This window comes from Lissotriton vulgaris, chromosome 7 (assembly GCF_964263255.1).
Source record: "Lissotriton vulgaris chromosome 7, aLisVul1.2, whole genome shotgun sequence".
NCBI classification, from domain to species: domain Eukaryota; kingdom Metazoa; phylum Chordata; class Amphibia; order Caudata; family Salamandridae; genus Lissotriton; species Lissotriton vulgaris.
In genome coordinates, this window is record NC_141695.1 from 1,186,636,087 (window position 1) to 1,186,657,862 (window position 21,776).

Here is a 21,776-nt window from a genome sequence, read left to right on the forward strand (position 1 = left end):
ATATATATGTGGAGTGAGGTATAGTAAAGCTTTGCTTACCCTTAGAAACTTACCCTTTCGATATTATTGTCCTCGACATTCTTTACACAACATTTTGTCCGCAGTTTTTTTTCCACACGATATTTTGGACTCAATAATTTTTTCCAAACACCATTTAAACGCTACAGACTCAATATGGCTTTTCGATTTTCTCTTGCATTGTTTGTGCCTGATGCCCATGGGCTGTTTATAAAATCAAATTTTTTTTGTTTATGCAGCGTTAGAGGCGGTACTTGGGTCCATAAACACAAATACCTCACGCCAGGTGTGTCTAACTCACCCTGGGCTGTCTTTTTACTTACATTATTGCTCTTCGTTCCCCCATAGTAAATACCAGAATGGAAATAAGAAAAGCCAGGAATGGATCAGCTAAGAAGGCACCTTTGCGTGATTAGCTTGAAGCATCCCGGTCTTTTACTGCTGTTAGTTTATATATGTCATCCTTCTCACCTGGGAGAGAGGCTTGTACCTTTCCTAAGTAAGAGATAATAGGCGCGTGCCGCTGGCGCACCTTCGTCCCTCACAGACACGTCTAGACCCTCCCTTCATCGTGCGCCTCACATTCCTGGGCCCGCCATGCGGCGCAGCGCGCGCGCCCGGTACAAAGGGGCTCCTTTGTCCTCCCGGTGAGGGCGTGATGTCATCGCCGCGAGCCGCAGACGCAGCTCCAGGCCTGTAGGAAGCCTCTGCCGTGGTTTCCCGCCCAACAGGTCATTGCTGGGTATGGACGAGGAGGTGTCTGATGTCTTCAAGTTCAGTCTTTGGGGGGCAGCGGGTGTTCTCTACAGAACTTGCCCATGGGTCTGACAAGGCCCTTCCTCCTATCTCCTTCAAATGCCTGCGTTTCCCGCCTGCAACAGATTCTAGTTCTCAACCTGTTACGCTGTATGTATTAATTTAATTGTGCTTTTAGTGCACTAACCTGGGTGCCGACACGCACGCTGTACAGAAATGTTTCACTGGGTAAACCTATTACAGTTAATTCATTTGGTGGCTCCAAGCCAGTGCATTCTGGTCGTTGTATTCCTGGTTCTGCGTAAATAGGAATGTTCTAAGCAGCCTGCACGCTCGAACTGATCAACAGTCCTCTCTGGGATTGTGTCCCCATGGACAACAAGGTCTTGAGGCCATAAACAACGTTAATTCACCAAAATGCTGGGGGAGCTGAGGTGACATCACACACCATTTGAACTTCACCTTCTCTCACACACATGCTTACACACATATGCTTACACGTACACGCACAAGCAGGGCACAATTCCCAAAAAAAGAAGAGGGGGACTAAACAAGTTAGGCACTATGCCAATGACATCATGAGGTGTGACATCACAGCTCATGACATCGCGTATGGCATCACAGGAAGTGACATCACAAGAAATAATAGCAGATACATGTGATTTCTACACCTTAGAACCCTCACTGTCTTATGTAACAATCTTGTACATTGATTTACACACATGACTTTTTGTCAATGTTTAATGTGTAAGTTACGTAAAGATCTTTGACACCACGCACTGGAATGAGTAGCGCTATAAAAGAAATAAAATAGTGGTATTTAAATTGTTTTTTAGGTCTCGCCTGTCGATGCGCATGCGCATCGAGCAAGCAAGAGTATTGGGACTTATCCACTCTTTATCCACACTGCAAGGAATCGTGGCGATTCCTTGCAGTGCCCGTGACTTTTAAGCTCAATGCGCATGCGCATTGAGCTTAAAAGCGCGTGCACGTACGTCTTGGTTTACCCGCTCCGCCCCCTCCCCTTCCCGCCGTGTCGCATTTCTCCTCCCCCCTCCCCTCTCTTCCCTTTACCCGCTCCGCCCCCTCCCCTTCCCGCCGTGTCGCATTTCTCCTCCCCACTCCCCTCTCTTCCCTTTACCCGCTCCGCCCCCTCCCCTTCCCGCCGTGTCGCATTTCTCCTCCCCCTCCCCTCTCTTCCCTTTACCCGCTCCGCCCCCTCCCCTTCCCGCCGTGTCGCATTTTTACTTTTTAATTCTCCACCCTCTTCCTGTCCTAGTCCTGTCTCCCCCGTATCGCCCAAGGAAATGTGTGCGTAGCTGGGTTAACCAGGCTCCAGAGCATGGCGGGGTACTTCATCTTCTTGGTGGTCTCCGTACTTCCTTGCAAAGTCTTCTGGAGTCTCCGAAGCCTGCACTCTGACTGGCTCCTGCCTTCTGAAGTATTCTGGTTCTGACAACGGCGTCTATCCTCCCTCCGCATTGACGTTGGGTTTGGGATTGAATCCCATCTTCTCCACCTTGGTGTCTTCCTCTCTAGCTATCCTTGAGTCGACTGCAGAGTCTTTCTCGCTATCGGTCCTCGGCATCTTCCTCGCGTCCACCTCGGCGGCTTTCTCCCAACCCTTCCGCGTTTCATCGACTTTCGTCTGCATTCTGCTGGAAATAAGAAACGGGCAAGGCGAGAGATATCTGTCAGTGCCACGGAAATTCAGTTTCCTCTTCTTCTTCCCCTTCAGGGTTAGGTGTTACCTGACAACACGCGTTATGAAGGTAAGCTCGGAAACACTGGACTTTGTCTTGCCAACTTTTTTCAGACTTGCATTTGTACACTCCCTTGACATCCACATTGCATTGTGTCCCATTAATTAGTTGCATTGAGGCGTATTTCAAAATGTCAAAATGCTCAGTTTAAAATTACTAAATCAAATGCACTTAATATTTTTTGTACTGACTTTGCCGATTTGTTTTACAAGTATTACATTGCTTGCAATAATGTCAAAAAAGCAACGTTGTAATGAATACCAAACTAAATTTATGCTAATATACTTCTATTCCATAGTTGGCATAGCATGAGATTCTTCCAGTACTTGTTGACTGCTGTCTGTTATATGTGCAGTGGTCTGCTAGGACATATGCTTGTTACATGTGAACTTTGCAATTTCTGAAAATGCTTTCTGTAAACTATAATCTAGATATCTGAATGGTTTAAAACCATATAATCTGCCCTGTTTATTGTCTTGACCAGATAACCGTGATCTTCACTTCAAAAATTCAAGAGATCCCTTAAGTGCTTCTTCTCAGACCATGGAAAGCCTTGACTTCCTTTGGGCTGGAGGGAGGGCTTCCTATAGAGTTTCTAAAGGCAAAGTCTGCTTTGAGATGAAGGTTTGCTTTATTTATGTATTGGGTGGGCAGGACTTGCGCTCTAGCAGCGACTGAATTAGTGATTGGTGTAGTCTGCTGCATTATTATAGAAGCATTTCCTCATGCGTTTTTGAGCAGGGCACAACAAATAGTGGAGCAGATATGAGTTTGTTTTGTCCTACTTTTTGAGCCTGGGACATAACACGATCACTGGCTGCCGCTACTACACTGTTACAATACTTGGCATTTAAGGTACATAAAATCGCCTAGCGTTTTGGTAACATAGGTCATGGTGTAGGGACCCAACAAATATATCTTTTTTAAACACACCTTGTGTGCTAAGGAATTGGAGTAGCAAAGTTTCAACTGGCTAAGTGTGGCCCAAGTCATAATGATCTCTCATGCCAGAGGATTTGGCATTGTAGCGTAGCGTTGATTAGATCTATAGTTCGCAATCATGCACCGTTTTCTGCTTATCCTTAAAGCCCCTCCGTGCTTACTGCAGTGTCTGCCTGTGAAGCAGTTTGGCCTTTGCTTTGAAGCGTTTCAGAGCTTCCAGCACTCACATCTAGCAATTATATTATAATTTTGGGGCTTAAGGCGAACAACGAGGTCTTAAGTAAGACCCCGTCTAATCCACGATTTCTTTTTCCACGCACACCTTTACCACGATTTTTCCTGGTAAAGGAATGCGTGTTAAAAATTGTTTTCAACTAGTACCTCCTTCCCCCACTTTAAATGCTAATTCCTCCCACTCTAAAAATAAACATTAGCACCCACACACATGCCATGCTTGCACGTACTGTAATCGTGAAGCTACATTGCCTTTGTGGGCTAGTGTATCGCCCTGTGACTAGGTCGACCTACCACAGCATCACCTCCCCTACTTCCTGGTGTCTAAGTACTTATCCGGAGCTTCAACAGTTTGGAGCGTTATTGTGTATGTTATGATGGTAATGTTCGAATTCAAGCCTGCCATCTAGTGTTCATTTTCTTTTTCATGTATCTTGATGACAGAATGAGCTCCTATATGAATTCCTTTGAGCCCAATGTTCGTTGCACGCCTGTTGTCACTTTTACAATGCAATAGGTCTCAGACCATTTCAGTTAGAGCTTTAAGAAATGTTTATGGCTTTTTTTATTTTTAATTCTTTAAGCATTGGCTACAGGAAACAAAAATGCTAAACATTTACAAAAAAAACCCATAAACAATTCTAAAAGCACTAACTCTAATGGTGCGAGACCTATTGCATTTCCAATGCTTGTTATGTAAATACTGGGACAGACCAACAACTGAAACACATATCTCTTTGGGTCTGGATCCTCTGCAGGGTCTCATCCCTTTGCACCATACTAAAGGACTTCACAGGGTGGGAAATACTGCATGGCCTATCTGCACCTTTCAGAATGAAGTGGAAAAAGGAGAGACCACATAATCATTTCTCCTCTCTGTATTTTAATAAGTGAAGTGGCAATTGGAGACACATTGATCGGCTCTATCGTCTACACCCAACTGTGGACGTGACATGAACACCATGAGTCAGTTTCAGTTTATAAACTTTATTCGACAGTTTAAAAAAACGTCATAAAAGTACACAAATAAAATCGTACAACTAATGGTGTTTTAAAAAAAATATATACATATATAGTTTAAAAATTAATATTTATCAATTGAATGTATAACGTTACATTATTTCATTTACTAAACATTTAATTTGATGAGTTAATGTCCGTAACATTTTATTTTATTAGTCCTAGATTAATAGTAATTATTTAAATTATTTTACATTTATGTTATACATTTTTTTTCTCCAAAATAACACTGATTAATTTCCATAAACTTTCTCGGAGGGAGATCTCCACCCCAGTGGCAGAGATCCCCACCCACAGTTGAAAAGCTTCTAGGAGTAATATTAAGCCGTGAATTCTGTTGAAGGAGTCTCCATCCCCAAGACATTTAAGTTTACGGCTATTTTTAAATCTCCACTCAGAAATGGTGAATAGCTAAAGAGTGAAGAGTTACACCTAGGTGTAGGAGTAGACGTTAACATGAGTAAATGTACCTTTTATATTTACTTTTGTGAATCAGCCTTAAAGTGTTTGAACATTTTTACCTTCATGTCTTCAGGTTATTTTTACATTCATGACAGACTTAAGCTCAACTCTCCTTTTACACTTAGCAGACATTCTGGCCCGCCTGCCTCTGCTCCACCCATCTTGTGTATCCTCGACTTGAGGACACTTTGGTTTGTGGGTGAACTTGGTGTTGTGCACCTGGTGACCTGCAACGTTTGCAAAGGCGGTGCAGTATTGGACACTCCCTAACGTGCATGGAAATTCAATGTCCCCAAAGGGTGAAAAGCGCCCTCCCCTTGGGCCTAGCAGCTGCTGGGAGACAGCAGTCAATGGGAGGCATCTCGCTTTAAAGCTGTTGGTGCAACGGCTGCATGAATGGGGTTTTCTGGGGTGCTCCGGGGCGAAGGCGGTTCTTGAAGACAGCTCAGACTATTGTGTTTCAAAGGACCTTGTTTCGATTCGTCTCATACCTTTTTTAACTTCAGAGGAGGCCTTGGGATTCCTAACCTGCCAGAAGCTAACACTTAAATGACGACCTCGCTAGGACAGATTTGAGTCAAGGCGAACAGTTGCTGTAGGATATGTTTGACAACCTATTGCTCTTTAATAGTGACTATGTTAGGGGTAATTAGAGCGTCCCTATCAGGGGAGAAACTCGAGCTGGGTAGCGTCCTTCCCACCTATGGTTTAGGTTGCAAATTTCCGATCACCTTACTGAAACCAACCAGCCCTCAGCCCGCGCCTCACTTTCACCAGGGAAACATTGCTCGACAACAACAAACACATGCTCACGCCTGTCCAGTATGTACAGCATGGGATGCGGATTTGCAAGAGAGGATCCGGAATAAATGAGAATCATTGCGGAGATTCCGCCCCGAGTGCGGAGACTCCCCTCACGAGTGCGGGCTCCCGCCACGGGTGCAGAGGCCCTTTGTGAATAAGGCCCTTCATGTGCTGCCAGGCATGAAATATATATTTTTTTAAATTATACACCTTAAAACTTATTTGAGATAATTATGGATATTTCTATTAAAAGGAGCACACATTTAGGGGCCGATTAGGATGGAGGATTTTCCGCCTCCTCCGGGCCGGCGGAAGCCACCTCCGGCCCGGAGGAGGCGGAAAATCCTCTGCGGAGTCACCAAAGACCCACCGCCAAATTAGGATGGCTGGTGGGTCTGGAATTCCGTCCGCCGCTTTTCCGCCGCGGTCGGCTTCCGACCGCGGCGGAAAAGCTATAACATGGCAGCCGGTGTCTATGAGACACCGTCCGCCATATTATGATGTTTGTGGAAAACTGCTTTTCCAAGGCGGCTTTTCCGCCATGGAAAAGCATACGGACATTCACTTTGGGGGCCCGTTGCGGGCCCCCTGGGTGAATGGGGGGTGGGGGGTGCACATGGGGGGTACCTATGGTACCCCCCTGCATTTGCGTGCACAAAGCGGCAGGCACCGTGCGGTCCCTGCCGCTTTGTGCATGTAAATGTAACACATGCTTTTTTAACATTGCGGCGGGTGCAGCTTGAAGCTGCACCCGCCGCAATGTTAAATATAGAGGATGTGACCGCCACCCTGGCGGTCACATCCTAATCAGGACGGAGGGAACGCCGCAGCCCCTGCGGACGTTCCCTCCTCCTCAAGGGTGGCGGACGGACGCAAGTCCGTCCGCCATCCTAATCGGCCCCTAAGTTTGGGGTGATTGTGAGGCTATCTTCGATCAGATGGTCGTGTCCATTTCTGTTGAATTGAGTCTGAATGTGTGCCTTGTTTCCTGTGACGTTGGGATCCTTCTTTCATTTTCACACAGTCCTTTCTGAGTCATAGTGTTTGGGTGTTTCCCACTCTGTTCTTTATGTTTTTTTACTCATATTTTCTCACGGCTCAGGCCTGTATTGCCTGCTTGGTGTCTTTCCCTGCCTAAATAATTTACTTGGCGAATAATCCTGTGATGATGCATACACGTCCCTTTCAATGACAGATTAGTTGAGCTTTTTGAGAACTCAGTGCTAGCGACGGCGATGATTCACAAAGGTTCTGGGAAATTTGAGTACATGCAAGTACATTAAATTTGAGTACATGCAAGTACATTAAATTTGCGTACATGCAAGTACTCACTCTCTTAGTCCAATCTGTAATGTACTTTTTTCCTGATACACCTCCATTCTCTTGAGATACAGCAACAGCTGGTGTAAAATGGTCACGTAAAGCTATGTAGTTTGTAAAATCAAGTGCATTTTGTCCACAGCCCCATCTGCCAATCTTGATCTGAAAGCTTGCACATGGTCAAGATACACAATGTGGATTTTATTTAATTTTTTCCAACAATGGAGGCAAACCCACACTTTGTAAGAAAAATATGGATGACTTAGTTTACATTACAAAGTGGATTCCTGAATTTCATGTTACTGAAACAGCAAACCTTGTTTAAGGGACCAAATTCATTCTCAGAATTGGAATACCCTCTTTTGTGAATGTGGACATTATGTACATTATTTTCCTTTGCCACTTCCTAAACATTCCAGTAAATATAAATGATCTAAGGACGGTTGTATGTTAGAATAGTATTGTCAAACATATAATGTGACAACGTTAATCATACCCTAATGAAACTCCGTACGAACCATCAGCCTATCAAAAATCTTACTAAATTATAGCTTAATGTCACGGAGGGTTTTTGTCAATTACCCTGAAACATTGAAGAGGGTGCCACCTACTTATACAATCTTTCATGATCAGTTCAGTGGTTCAGCCTATGGACATAATCCATAATCCGCATTATTCATGAAATCATAACCAAAAAAATATTAAGCACCTGGATTTAAGGTTGCATCTAAATTTACACTGTTCTGCAACACTCATGTGTCATTAAACGTATTCTGCATTTCTATCTACAATTGAAATGAAATGGACACCATTTTTCACACGTCGAGCTGAATGCAACCAATACCCGTTTAGCCATGCACCTGAAAAACACCTATGCAACTCAATGAAAGTTGGAGCACTCCAGTGACCTCACAGGAAATAAAGCTATACATATACGGTACACACGGAGTACATACCTACTCAAATATCCAAAGGTAATTTAGGCCTTACATGGGATATGGATACAAATAACCAAACATAATAAAATATAGCGACCACTTTTACTAAATGTAAGTGTAGGTTATGCATGCCAGGTACGTTATACGTTATGAAGGCGGTGGCACAGTGGGAAAAATAACGATGACAGTTATAAACAGTTACTGAGTCGAAACGTTCAATCATCACAAATTGTTCTTTTTAATGAGGAACCCCCCTGTATGGCACATTTGTCTAAACAAGGGCCTAGTATCTCAGAGTGCTGCTCCTCGTTAATGATGCTAAACAAGGACAAACAATGTCTCGGAGGGCATGACATAGCAGATTGCATTGGACTATCCTCTTTTTTGTGCCAGTGCCCCAATTTGATTTGCATATGGTTGGTCCATGTGTGCGGGAAACGTCGTTTACAACGCGGTGTTTACACCGCACGACCTTTACCACGCTGCAATTACAACGCAAGTCGTTACTACAACCTGCGCTGGATGGCGCTGTTGGTTAAGGAATATTGTAATTTTCTATTCCAACACCTTCCCTACTGTTACGTGGACTGGTGTTAGAATAGAAAATTATAATAATCCTCAATCCGCGCCCTCCAACCCAAGTCGTTGTAACGACTTGCGTTGTAAAATCCGCAATGTAAAGTACCTCGATCAAAAAGATCGCGTTGTACTATCATACATCCATGTGTGCAGTGGCACTGTGAATAAAAAATATGATAGACTGGAATGTGGCCTGAGCAATAACAACTTTCTGAGGATAATTCAAGTATTCTGTTAATCACTTTTTGTTTATCACAGCAAGGTACGCATGCACAGTTTACACTTACCTATGTAATATGCACTTCTTTTTCCTTTTGTGGCTTGAGTACATTTAACTGATCCGTTAATTACTATCTATTGTTGATATCATTACTTTTAGGGCCAAGTTTTCGTTTTATGAATCAGCACATGGGAAAACTTCCCTTGTTTTCATCTTGCCCACTCCGTGTTTTCATGGTTAGTGTAACACTATTAGGGAGATGTTTTAGATGTGAATTTCGTATTTATGAAATGTTTTGGCGTGAGAGCACTGGGGCCCAAGCTCCCGTACTGCTCTCGCTGTGAATCAAAACTGCTCTAATGGAAAAGAGTAAAGTTCAAATTCCATGTTTCAGTCTCATGTCCTCTATTACATGAATGTTGCCGGTGACAGCATTTTGTGAGCAATGATGATCCAAGCTTCCCCACTTGATATACTTTTGTTGTCCTCACTAAATCTAGGGGTTCTTGTGGACAATTACATAGTCTGCAACATTGGCAGATTTAGGCCTGTTTAGTGCCTGTCCGATTCCACCAGACAACGCAAGGAGTTGCAGACATTGTACACAACTGGATTTGGCCAGGGCCACCAATCTTGTGAAGTTGGGAGACTCGTATCACGTTTCTCCCAAACTGTATCAGTGACAGATTGTATAGCTCTATGGATGAACTCTCAAGGTTATACTTAATTTATAGAGCTGTATGACGGTTTCATCTTGAATTCCACTTTTTGGATAGTGAGTGCAAGAAAATGTATTTTAATTTCCATTGTAAACTTTTAATTGGCGTGACATCCTTTATGGTAATCAATGATATAAGTTCCTATCTCTTTAATGAGCATAAAAGTATTATTCAAACAGTCACTCCCATTAGATTGTACGGTTGAGAAACGTATTATTATCAGTTATCCAAATGAACAAGCATAGCCAATGGTATTGTGCACCGAAGTGATGACTTTTAATATAGTTTGGCCTTATGTAAAGTATGACAGGCTGTACTCCATTTTGCCAGCACAGCGGGTGCCCTGCTGCTATATGTGGAGGTCTGTGGCAGACATGCAGAGATCTCTAGCCTTCAGGAGAGGTGCAGTTGCAGGGTCTCCATTGAAGGTACTGAATGTTTGCTGAGCAGTCACAATATTTAATGCAATTGCTCAGCAAAAACAAACTCCCAAAGCAGATTTTGTTATTGAAAAATAAAACAAAAATATTCCTGACGTGTTGGGCCTTTTCTCAGCTGTGGTGGTCATTGATTTGCTTTCCTGTTTGGAATTGATAAACTTTCCCTGAAGAAAAAAAGTATGCTGGAACATCTGCCTCTGGGCCAAACTTGCCTTAGAGGGCATCAGACATGCCCCCGGGGGGGCTAGGCAGCGGTGCGGGTTGGTTTTGTTACTGAGAGACGGTTGTGCAGCGGTGCTGAAATATCGGCACCCAGTAACAAAAGTAGCAGTGCTTCACACTTGCACCATTCCTCCCCCTGCAGGTGCTGGTCCAACAAAATTGCCAGGGCTGCTTTGGGTTCTCAGTTTAGCCTGGATCTGCCTTAAGTAGGGCAGACGGTCTGATATTCTTTGACTAACGGCCTAATATCTGGTGGGCCTTCAGTCAAAGGTTTCCTCCGGTGGAGCCAGGAAAACCAACTCTATGTTCTGCCGGAGAAACCATGAGTTTGGCAGACAGCATATCCGCCACAATTTTTTAGGGCGTATCCCAACCACCAAACTCTAAATGAAGGCTCTTGTGTTTATGCCTACTATGAATACAGGTCATAGCATACCTTAATTGCTACTAAGTGCTCATAAAAACCACAGCAGGATAACTTTTGTGTAGGGAGCCATACATAGTGCTCTGTTCTGTAAAAACCTCACATTTTCAAGTATCTGCCTTTCTCAAGTTAGTGGTCTAGGTTTTTTGAGATCATGGTGTTATATCTACTCTAATCCTGGCAGTTAAGGCGGTTCTAGGGTACTGTGCTGCATCAAATACATCTTTCTCCAACTAATCCTACCAGTCTACTTATTCCTGGATTTTACACATGTATTATGAAGGAGAACATTTTACAGATAACTGACATTTTACAGGCGGGGGCGTGACTAGCATCCCAAGATGGAGGTCGCATAGGCGACGAGCTCGGGCCCGGACTCTTTATCCAACATTTCCTTACTGCCTCTGACGACCCTGCACCCCTGCAAGACAACACATTGTTGACAGAGGGTCTGGCGACCCAACTACTACAATTAGAAGACCCGATTTACCGGGGTAAATTAGCCACTATCATTAACACATACTTTATGGACAACGAGGGTACAGCAACGTCTAAGATTATTGAAAGGAGGCATTCAAGGTAATAATCCGAGGGGTCTCTATAGGGACGCTGGTGGGGAGTGAAGCCATACAGGATCTGACGGACCAGGAGGATTTATTACAAACAATAGAAAAATAGCTGTTTAATTTGATAACAGGAAGGAGCCGGACCTCCAGGAGGCTAAGATTCAACATGCTGAGCTGTTAGAACACTTGAGAGTGATAGACTTACATGCCTACACACTGCGCACACACGCAGACTCGGACAGGTCAGGCACACTGCTGGCCAGATTGATTAGACCCCAGCCCTCCCCTACACCTATTCTGGCCATACGTAATGACCGCCGTGAGTTGCTCACCACACAGGTGGACATCAATAAAACATTCCATGATTATTATGCTGCCCCCTCCCATGACATGGCAGACGCCATGCTGTATTATTGGATTCAATGGTGCTTCACACTATCACGGCAGCTCAAGCCGCGGACTTGGCGGCCCCTCTGACCGTGCCCGAAATCCGGGGAGCTATACAAGGAATTGCTCGCAATAAGACCACAGGCTCCGATGGGATCCCCATTGAGTTCCATTCCGCCTTTGCAGCGCTCATGGTCCCTAAATTGCTCCAACTGTACACTACTGCCTTGGCGGAGGGTGCCTCACCCCCAACGACCAGGGAGGCGATAGTGACCTCTCTGTTGAAGCCTAATAAGTCCCCGATAGATCTCACATCATATAGACCCCTATCACTCCTTAATACCAAATACAAAATTCTTGGTAAGCTCCTGGCATCAAGGCTGCTCCCCTTACTCCCCGCTCTGATCCACACAGCTTTTTACCCAAATGCAGCACCTCTTTGAACATACGTTGCTTTTATGCCCTCTTACATTCTGCCCGACCCGATTTCTCCCATGCGGGTTGCCTCTCCCCTGATATTCGTCAGACATTTGACTCTTTAAGTTGGTCATACATGCTGGCTGCATTGGCTAAATATGGGATTCCTTCAGCATTTATTAAATGGGTGAAGCTACTTTATACTAACCTTAAGACAAGGGCCAAAACTGGTACCAATATCTCCCCAGCATAAAAAGTATTTCGGGGTACATGGTAGGGCTGCCCCTTTTCGCCCTTGCTGTTTGTACTTGCTTTAGAATCACTGGCACATCAGCTACGTTGCACAATGGCACCATATGGCAACCCGATAGGCAAGCTACGTCAATCTGTCCCAGCATATGCAGACGGCATGCTGCTTTATTTTACGGATCGACATGTAGATATGGCACCTATCGCATTGCTGTTTGAGCAATTTTGGGAAGTATCTGGACTGCGCCTTAATGCCTCCAAATCAGTGGCTTTTTCTTTTTATGATACATACACACTCCCCATGCTTCAATTTGGTCCAATGCAGTTCAGAGTGCAACCCATTACCTTTAACTATTTAGGGATCCCTATTTACAGAACTACTTCAGACACCATAGATGGAAATGTTGTCCAATCACTAAATAATCTCAGAACCCAAGTAGCGTTTTGGAATACTTTGCTGTTAACTACTGCAGGCCGTATAGCTGTCTCTAAGATGATTATGCTCCCTAGACTACTGTATCAATTTACGAATCTTCCGGGGGTTCTTCCTGCCTGGCTCTATGGAGCACTAAATACGTTACTAACATCATTACATTGGGGGCGGGGCCGTCACAGATTGGCTCTTGCTAAAATGCAATTACCAAGTACCGAGGGTGGCATGGGAGCACCAGATTTTAAAGCCTATTCCATAGTGGCCCAACTACAATGGTTGGCTTATTGGTTGGCTGGCCATAATCTATTCAAGAGGGGTTATACGCCTGAACGCTTGCGGGCTGGGACTCTACAATCCTTATTATGCCCTGGAGCAACTCGGGTGAAAGACCTTCCATTTCTTTTACATATTGTACTCTAATATTGGAGACTGGCGATGAAGTATGCTCATACACCTGTACTATATGCCCACAATGTACCCCTGTGCGGCTTACCTACGCTACGGGGCATATTGTCTGCCACCAGATTACGTTGTTGGATGGAGTCTGGGGCTGTAACTGTAGGGGATTTATTTTTAGATGGTAATAATGCCTCATGAAGAATTTGTGCAGACCTATTTGGCCCCTCCGACACTGTTCTTAACCACTTGGATGCTAATGACAAGGGTAACTTGTCATGTACTGCCCATTCATTTCAATGGAAATCTCATTATAGGGGCTTCAGTCCCTTAGCGTCCAAGTGGTTAACACATGTCGTGGTTACACAATATGTGCGTAGATAGTGGATCAGAAAGTGCCCCCGACCTTTAGATTGTTACAGACGTTGCACATAATGGGACATGGTGCTCATCTGGTTCGGTGGTTGTACCGTGGCATGCGGCCTCATTTGGGAATTTCTCTGTTGCCTGTTCGCCAGAGGCGTGTAGCGGAGGTGTCTAGAGAATTCACTGACAGGGTATGGGTGCAGGTCCTTGAATATCCCAGGCGTGCTTCCCAGAACGCCCGACTAAAAACTATACAGATGTTTGTACTGCACAGAGCCTATCTCACACCTCGGGGGATACAGCACTTGTACCCCGATTCCACATTGGAATGTCCCAGGTGTCATAGCCCGGAGGCAGACTTTCTGCACATGTTTTGGACCTGCCCCTCCCTTGTGGAATTTCGGACGGAGGTTCTACAGGGCCTTGCATACCTATCTGAGCGTTCCTCAGGGAACACCCCTGAGGCCTGACTCCTGGGGCTTTCTCCTCTTCCCAAGAAGGCAAAAATATTGTACCGCTTCACTAGTCTCATACTAATGTTGGCCAAGAGGCTTATCACACAGCGATGGAAATCACACAGGGCACCATGCAAGGTGCTGTGGCGGGAGGAAGTCAAAAAATGGGCCGCGGCTGAGAGGGAAGCATTGTACCGCGAAGAATACAGAGGACTGAGGAAGAAACCTATATCCTTAGAATGGGCTCAAATGATAGAATATTTCAAAACACAAAATGTAGATGTCACTGATGGCTGATGAGATACTGAGATTGCAGCCTGTTTCCCCTATCCCTGTTTGCCCCCTTTCTCTTCCCCTCTCCCCGTTCCACCCCTCTCCCTCCCTCTTCCTCCTCACCCCCCCCCCCCCCATATTGGTGCTCCTGTCATGATCTATTCCCATACCCCATGGAAATGAAACAGACACTCAGTTTTTTAGCAGCTCAGTTCTTTATTGTTGTTTCTTTATCTTCGACGCAGATTGCGTGCTTTACAATGTGATAATAGACAGTATAGTCGGAATTTTCGTCCAAACTGAAAAACGTAATAAAATCTGTGTTAAAAAAAAACTGACATTTTACAGGGATCACTTTTCACTTGAATGTGGAGTACATAGATCTAGGCTGCCAGAGGTAGAAAGGTAAGAGATGTGTTGGAGGGTATAGGCGGGTCAGAAAAGTGGTTCTTTGTGTGAAGAACATGATGCTTGTGATGTTGCAAGTTTTCAAGGGAGTGACGTTCCAAGGAAGAGTGCTGTGACAGAGAAACTTAATGTCCTTCTGTTCTAGCACCTGATTCTGGGAATTAATGGGAGAAATAAGAATCATGAAGTTCTTTTCAAATTTCTCATCTAATATGTTGCTAACTCTATGTCATTCTCATTGTGGTCCCAGCCCAATAGCATATTGTATGGGTTTTGTATGGTCTTTTCCACAGAGAGCAAAAGGCCATGCAGGGAATGTAGGCTGCCTTTCACTGCAAATCCATAACGTATAGAAAGATGTGCAGCCATCTCCAAGGTTGTCCCTGATTGCAATTGAACGAACCGTGGTCCATGCGGCAAATCAGCCTAATGTCTTGTTTTCCTCTTTCCAAAGGTCCCCTGGGCCAGAGCCCTGCACGGCTACAGAGGGCACTCTCCCAACGAGCTGCAGTTTAATAAGGGTGACATTGTGCTTTTGCAGCGCCAGCTGGATGACAACTGGTACCAGGGTGCAGTGAATGGCATCACGGGGATCTTCCCTGCCAGTCTGGTACATGTGATGAAACACCCAACACTGCCTCCACCTCTCTGCCGAGCACTCTACAACTTTGAGTTGAAAGACAAGGACAAAGGTGAAAACAAACATTGCCTGGCGTTTGCGAAGGTACGTTCTCTAGGCATTCGTGCCCTCCATGTTGTAAGAAAATTCAATCATGTGCGGTTGTTATGCAGCCCATCGCATACAGTCGCCTCTTTCTTGGGAAAGTGTAGAATGCATGTTCTGGCCAAAGCTCACTACTACTGGCAGAAGATCTATTGGTTCGGAAAGCAGCCGTGGCCGTGCAGGTAAGAACAGTGGGGCCGGGTTGAGGGTTGGGGGGAGTGGTTCGACAGACGACCACAAGGGAAAATTAAATAAATAATTGATTTTCCCTCATCGTCTTCAGTCGAATTCCCCCTCCATCCCGGTCCTACCGACCCACCGCTCTTACCTGCACGGGCCACAGCTGTCGGAAAGTATATGAGGTTCAGTGTCTCCGAGAGCCCGCTGGATGGTGTTTGATAAGTTACCTTTTGCAATGGCCTTTGTGAAACAAGACAACAAACAAGAGTCTGTGTGTACAAACCAAAATTCACAATCAAACTTTCCTAACTGCATCAAATTCCAGCCTCTGAGTTTTGATGATCTGTTTTCCTTGTTGCTTTTCATTGTGTTTGCTTTAGGTGTGAAACTAGACAGACTAAAATAAGGGTATTCCACTTTAAAGATATAATTGTATTTAGGATTTGACTTTTTTTGTAAAAAAAGAAAATAATTTTCAAGGATATGTTTAATATTAAAACTATCTTACTTTGGAAATTATTGTATAGGTGTGTAGGCATTGAGAAACGAATGTCTCTAATTCCTGGTGCAAGGAAAAGACAATGGCCTTATGTATGTGATTTTGGTGTAAGGAAGCGCAGTAAGGCATCTTGCTGCTCTGCCCTACGCAAAAGTGGAAGGGCAGGAATGCACCGTATTCATGCAGTAGGGTGGTGCATTCCTGTCCTTTTTCCTTGCGCTGGTGCCATTTCAGCAGCCTAGCGCCAACGTAAGCACCCTTGCACCCTGGTGCAAGGGTGCCTCCGTAAGTATGCAGGATTGTTATTGTTATTGTGCCGGAAGGCACACCTTTCCTGCGCAAAAGCAATCCTAAGAGGTGTGTTTTCCTCTTCCTATGTGTGCTGCAGAATGAAGTGCACACAGAAAGAGGAAAAAACAAGATTCTGGGAGGGTATACATTTTATATGTCCAACAAAAAAAAAAATGGTGTTCCGCATTCTGATTGCATGTAGATCTGAAAACTGCATTTTTGTTTTTGCTGGTCCTACAAATAAGATCACTACTTGTAGCATAAATAAATATGTCTTAAGGTATTTGGCTACATCTTCTCCAAAATGGAACCCAAATTTGGACCCATGTCGAGACACAGTAAATGAATATGGTGGAATATCAGAAATATACTGGTATTCTTAAAAAATATTGCTCAGCTTTAATTGTCACTAAATACAGGATGTGTAGGGTTCATGGTCTCGTCGGCCTACAACCTATCCTTTCAAAGAATCACAAAGTGTGCAACACCCTTATATTACAACTAAGTCAAGAACTTTATAAGATGCAGAAAACGTCATACCTACGATCTTTCATGGTCAATATTTTGTCCATCTCAAACAAACAACTGGTCGAGGTGAACATTTTCAGTATAGCAGAACCGAGGGCAACCACTGCAGTCCAAGAATTAGTCAGAGGAAATGGACCAGAACTACAAACGCTAAGATCTCCCCAGACATTAATTACTAGAGTGATAGTTAAAACAGTTTAAGAATCAGTACAACCCCATGGGGTGCTGGGTGGCTGCCACCGGATAGGCAGAGATGCAGTGGTGGTGTCCTTAGATGCGGCCATGGCTTTCGACACACTAGAATGGTCGTACATGATGACAGTACTTCGAAAGTTGGGGTTCGGCCCCAACTTCGTTAGCTGGGTGCAGCTTCTTTATGCCGATCCATTAGCTCAAGTCGTAAACAATAAACTCTCAGAGGCCTTCCAATTGGAGAGGGGAACGAGGCAGGGATGCCCCCTCTCACCCCTGCTATTTGCTCTGGCTCTCCAACCATTGGCAGCATGGGTGAGGCAGACCCCCTCTCTGCAGGGGATACGGTAGGCTGACGGCTGGGAGGATAGGATTTCGCTTTATGCGGATGACATCCTCCTGTACCTCACGACGCCACACGAGTCCCTAGCTGCAGCACTAGACATCTTTCGGAGTTTTGGGAAGTACTCCGGTTACAGTATTAATTGGGGGAAATCTCTCATTTATGTCTTGCATGGGCCCCCCGCAGATACCGGCCGATTGCCCGATCCAAATAGTCAGCGACAGGTTCACATACCTAGGCATATACATATCTTAAGACCGTGCCGCACGGTACGAACGAAATCTCTTGCCACCCCTACAGCGGCTCCAAAGAGACGCAGCGGTCTGGAAGAACCTCCCTTTATCACTACTGGGCCGGGCCGCCCTATTTAAAATGATGGTGCTGCCATGATTCCTTTATGCCCTCCAGAATCACCCAGACTTAGTCCCACATAAGTATTTCGCCGCTATTGAGGCAACCCAGAGGGACCTTCTCTGGACTGGTACGCCCCGTATCTCCCTCCAGAAGCTAACGTTGGGCTGGTTTGATGGGGGGATAGCACTCCCGGACATCAGGAAATATTACTGGGCGGCGCATCTGTCGGCCGTCAATCAGGGGACATATTGTGCAGGTAACGACCCGGGGTACGAGATGGACAAATGGCTCCTTCCAGAGGGAAACTTCGAGCCAGCTCTCTACTCCAGACCGAGAAGATACCGACTGACGGGGCCAACCAAGCACTCTGTCCAGCTGTGGCACATAGTTCATAAGAAGCTGGACTGGGCAGGCAAACTCACCTAGGCAACCCCACTGTGGGCCTCTGAGAGGCTAGGCACCCTTAGCCGCACAAAAGGTTTTAGGAACTGGGATTTAATAGGTATTTCTCGGATCAAGGACTTGTGGGGCCCGGAGGGAGTACTCACATTTGACACCCTACAGTGCACGTATGATCTTGCTAGGAAAGAACACTTCCGTTACATGCAGGTCTGACATGCCCTACAGGCCAATATTCCTCCTGGGACGCAACTCTCAGAGTCCTCGCCACTAGAAGATAGATTGCTAGATGGCCACCTCCCGGAGAAGGCCATATCGCTCACATACAAAAAACTCATAAACCATACCCCTGATCCACTAATATCCCTTAGAGAGAAGTGGGAGGCGGATGGACTCGAAATCGACGACGAAGAATGGTGCGAGGTGCTAGCGTCCCCCAGAGAGATAGCAATATCAGCCAAATTTCGACTGATTCGATTGAAGATCCTGCACAGAGTGTATATTTCTGGCACCAGGCTGGTCCTTATGGGACACAGCGATGAAGGACTCTGCCGTAGGGGGTGTGGGGAGGTGGGAACCTTTTCTGCACATACTGTGGGAATGCCGAGAGGTACAAGTTTATTGGGCACAGGTGCTTGACTGTATGAGAGATGTGTGGGGGGTGGAATTGCGGCCTGAGGCGAAGAGGTGCCTCCTTAACGTATGGGATCCCTCTGACATCCCTGCGAAAGGCAAAATATGGGCCACATTGGGTCTGGCAATAGCAAAGAGAAACATCGCAAGACTATGGGGGGCAGCCACACCACCGACACTGGGGGCTTGGCATAAAGATATGGATTGGAGCATGGTGCAGGAAAAGACGGTATACGTGGCTAGGGGGTGCCCCAAGAAGTGGGTAGCTGTGTGGACTAAATGGAATGAATACAGAGGTAACACCTGTGAACCCCCCACGATTAGGACTATTGACGAGCTAATTGATTAATGAATATGATATTTTATGAAATGGACCTAATTTTACGATGGATACTGAAACGCCAGAATTTTTAACTCATGTGTATTCCTGGAAATGTATACCTAATAATGCTGCTATGCCTTGTATGTGCTTGCTCTATGGTGGTTGTATTTTTCTTTATCTGAAAAAAAAGAATAATAATTAAAAAAAAGAATCAGGACAACCTCCCCTAGCCAACAGAACTGATCCATATGCCTGCAGGTGAAAAGGCACATCCCTCCTGGACCCTCTGGTACTGGAGAAGAGCAAGATGCAGCTATCCCAAAGATACAGGGAGACCCAGGTACAGAGCAGGCTCACCCTTTCAGGTGAAGAAAAGGCATCCTTTTAACTTTACAACTGTGGCATGGCTTTAGGAAGCATCACACATCTCCTCGGGAGGCGTACGGATTTGACGCTTTCCCAGGTTGTAATTCTGAGGCATCGTCAAAATCCATGGGTGTTATGTGGGAAAACCCACCACAACAGCAATGGAATGCTTCCCGGGCGCAGATTAAGACGGCACAGCTATTTGCCCTGTGTTGCCTATACTCAAGATGTAAGAGGCCACTCAAAGCCACGCAGGGTGTCTTTGCGCTGCTTCATAAATCGGACTGAGAGTCCTGCGTCATGCATGTACCACTTTAAGTAGTGCAAAAGTGATGCATGGCTCTCAGAAATCAGCCCCCCTGTCCTTAGTGTGACCAGAATTGTGGGCCCCCAAAGCTTCACTCATTCCCCAAATCTCATATCTCAGTCTCACCATTATTCGGTCTCAACCAGTCAGCTGCATAAGACTCACAGCAAGCCATGGACAGAGACAGGTTTTGTGAACTCATCTCGTCTGTGTATTAAAGCCATTGCCAAAGGACGAGAATGACTTGTGAAGTGTTTGAGAAAAAATTCTAAATTCAATGACTGACAGACTGTGAACTCAGACAGGGTGACCTTAGCATAACAAGTATATTTTCTCACATGTACGGGAATTGCTTATTGATATGTTGCAAATGACCATATTGGTTAATTCTGAACCCAGAGCGCGTAGTGTGAGGTGTTAAAATTTGACATCTGAGGCCTTCTTAGTTGAGTTGTATTGGCAAATAGACCACGCCTTATAAAGGCAACGAGACTGGCTCTGTCCCTGCCCTGGCGGGGCTGGTGCAATGCTTTCTAGTGCATGAGCACACGTTATCACCTTTTCTTGGTAATAGGGCTTTCTGTAAAGCTTCTGGGACAGTTTCACGGTTTTCCTATGGCTGAACAGCTTCTCCTTCCTAGAAGGGAACGTTTGCAAGAGTATCACACTACATTTCCATGCTAAAGAACAAAATTGCCATGGCCTCTAAATATCTCAACCTTGCACACCTTGAATCACTACAAAAACAGTCCTGTGTCGTTTGTAACTCATACAGAAGGCTGCATCAAGTTTGGAAATTTGGTCGAAGGAGTAGAGAAATCACCAGCTGGGCTCTGAAACATAATGTATTATCAAGTTAAGGCTTTCGTGCTGGAAACAGAGTTGTTGTGGCATTGGAGAACAATCAAGAACAGGCCGCAGTCTTTGGAAACAGAGGTAGTCTCTATGGTAGAAGTGATGGAAAGTTGGATTATGGGGAAACATAATTTACACGATAGTTTGTGACAGCTAGAGTGGGTGTAGCCAGGACAACTCACGATGCCCTGGCTGGCATACCTTTTATACCGTAACATGTATACTTACAATTAGTCTAAACCATAATCCAGTGTCATGTCTTGTTCTTCCACTGAAACATAATGATTGCTCACAACGCAATCGTCTGGACAACTATTGCCCTCAAGTCATTAGCGATCGTTGAATCAACTATGAATCGCCGTCTGCTGTAGACACAGAAGAACAATGAAAGCCTCTACTCTATATTTAAGCAGAGTTTTTACTGTCTTTTAAAAATATTTATAGTTTGCTGCAATATCTTTTTGGATCTTCAGGATGATATCATCAGCGTGATGCGTCGAGTGGATGACAACTGGGCAGAGGGCAAGTTGGGAGACCGAATTGGGATCTTTCCTCTCCTATTTGTTGAGGTGAGCACAATATCTGAAAAAAACAGACTGGCTGATTGTTTTTATTTTCTCAATGAATGCTTTTCTGTTTTTGCAGGAGGGGAAACTATTCCACTCCAGTTCAAATCTCAGTGAGGTGAATTGTAAAACAAGGCACACAATCTCACAAGAAGAAAATATGGTAGTTTCGCATAAAGGGAAATAGGGCTCTGACTATTGTCTACAGATTTACATGTACATGGAGCAGGGGACCTATCTGGACTATATAAAGCTTCAATACAGATCCATATGATGTGCATTTGAATAAAATAATCTCACACAAGTTATACAGGTAACTACTAGCGGTTGCTCAGAGAACTTTCAATCAGGTGTGTGTTTATGCTGCTCCTCATGCATTCTGAACTCTAGCCTGGGGCTTCTGGAT

At 45.0% G+C, this 21,776-nt stretch overlaps 1 protein-coding gene across 6 annotated transcripts in view; it reads left to right on the forward strand.

Moving 5' to 3' along the window:
• SH3RF2 (SH3 domain containing ring finger 2) overlaps positions 1-21,776 on the forward strand; it is a 252,903-nt gene that overhangs the window by 117,580 nt on the left and 113,547 nt on the right. For all 6 annotated transcript variants that reach the window (XM_086931655.1, XM_086931653.1, XM_086931656.1 and 3 more), the window contains exons 3-4: positions 15,266-15,535; positions 21,278-21,373. In XM_086931655.1, the coding sequence (XP_086787781.1) occupies positions 15,266-15,535; positions 21,278-21,373 (366 nt within the window). The remainder of the gene's footprint in view (positions 1-15,265; positions 15,536-21,277; positions 21,374-21,776) is intronic.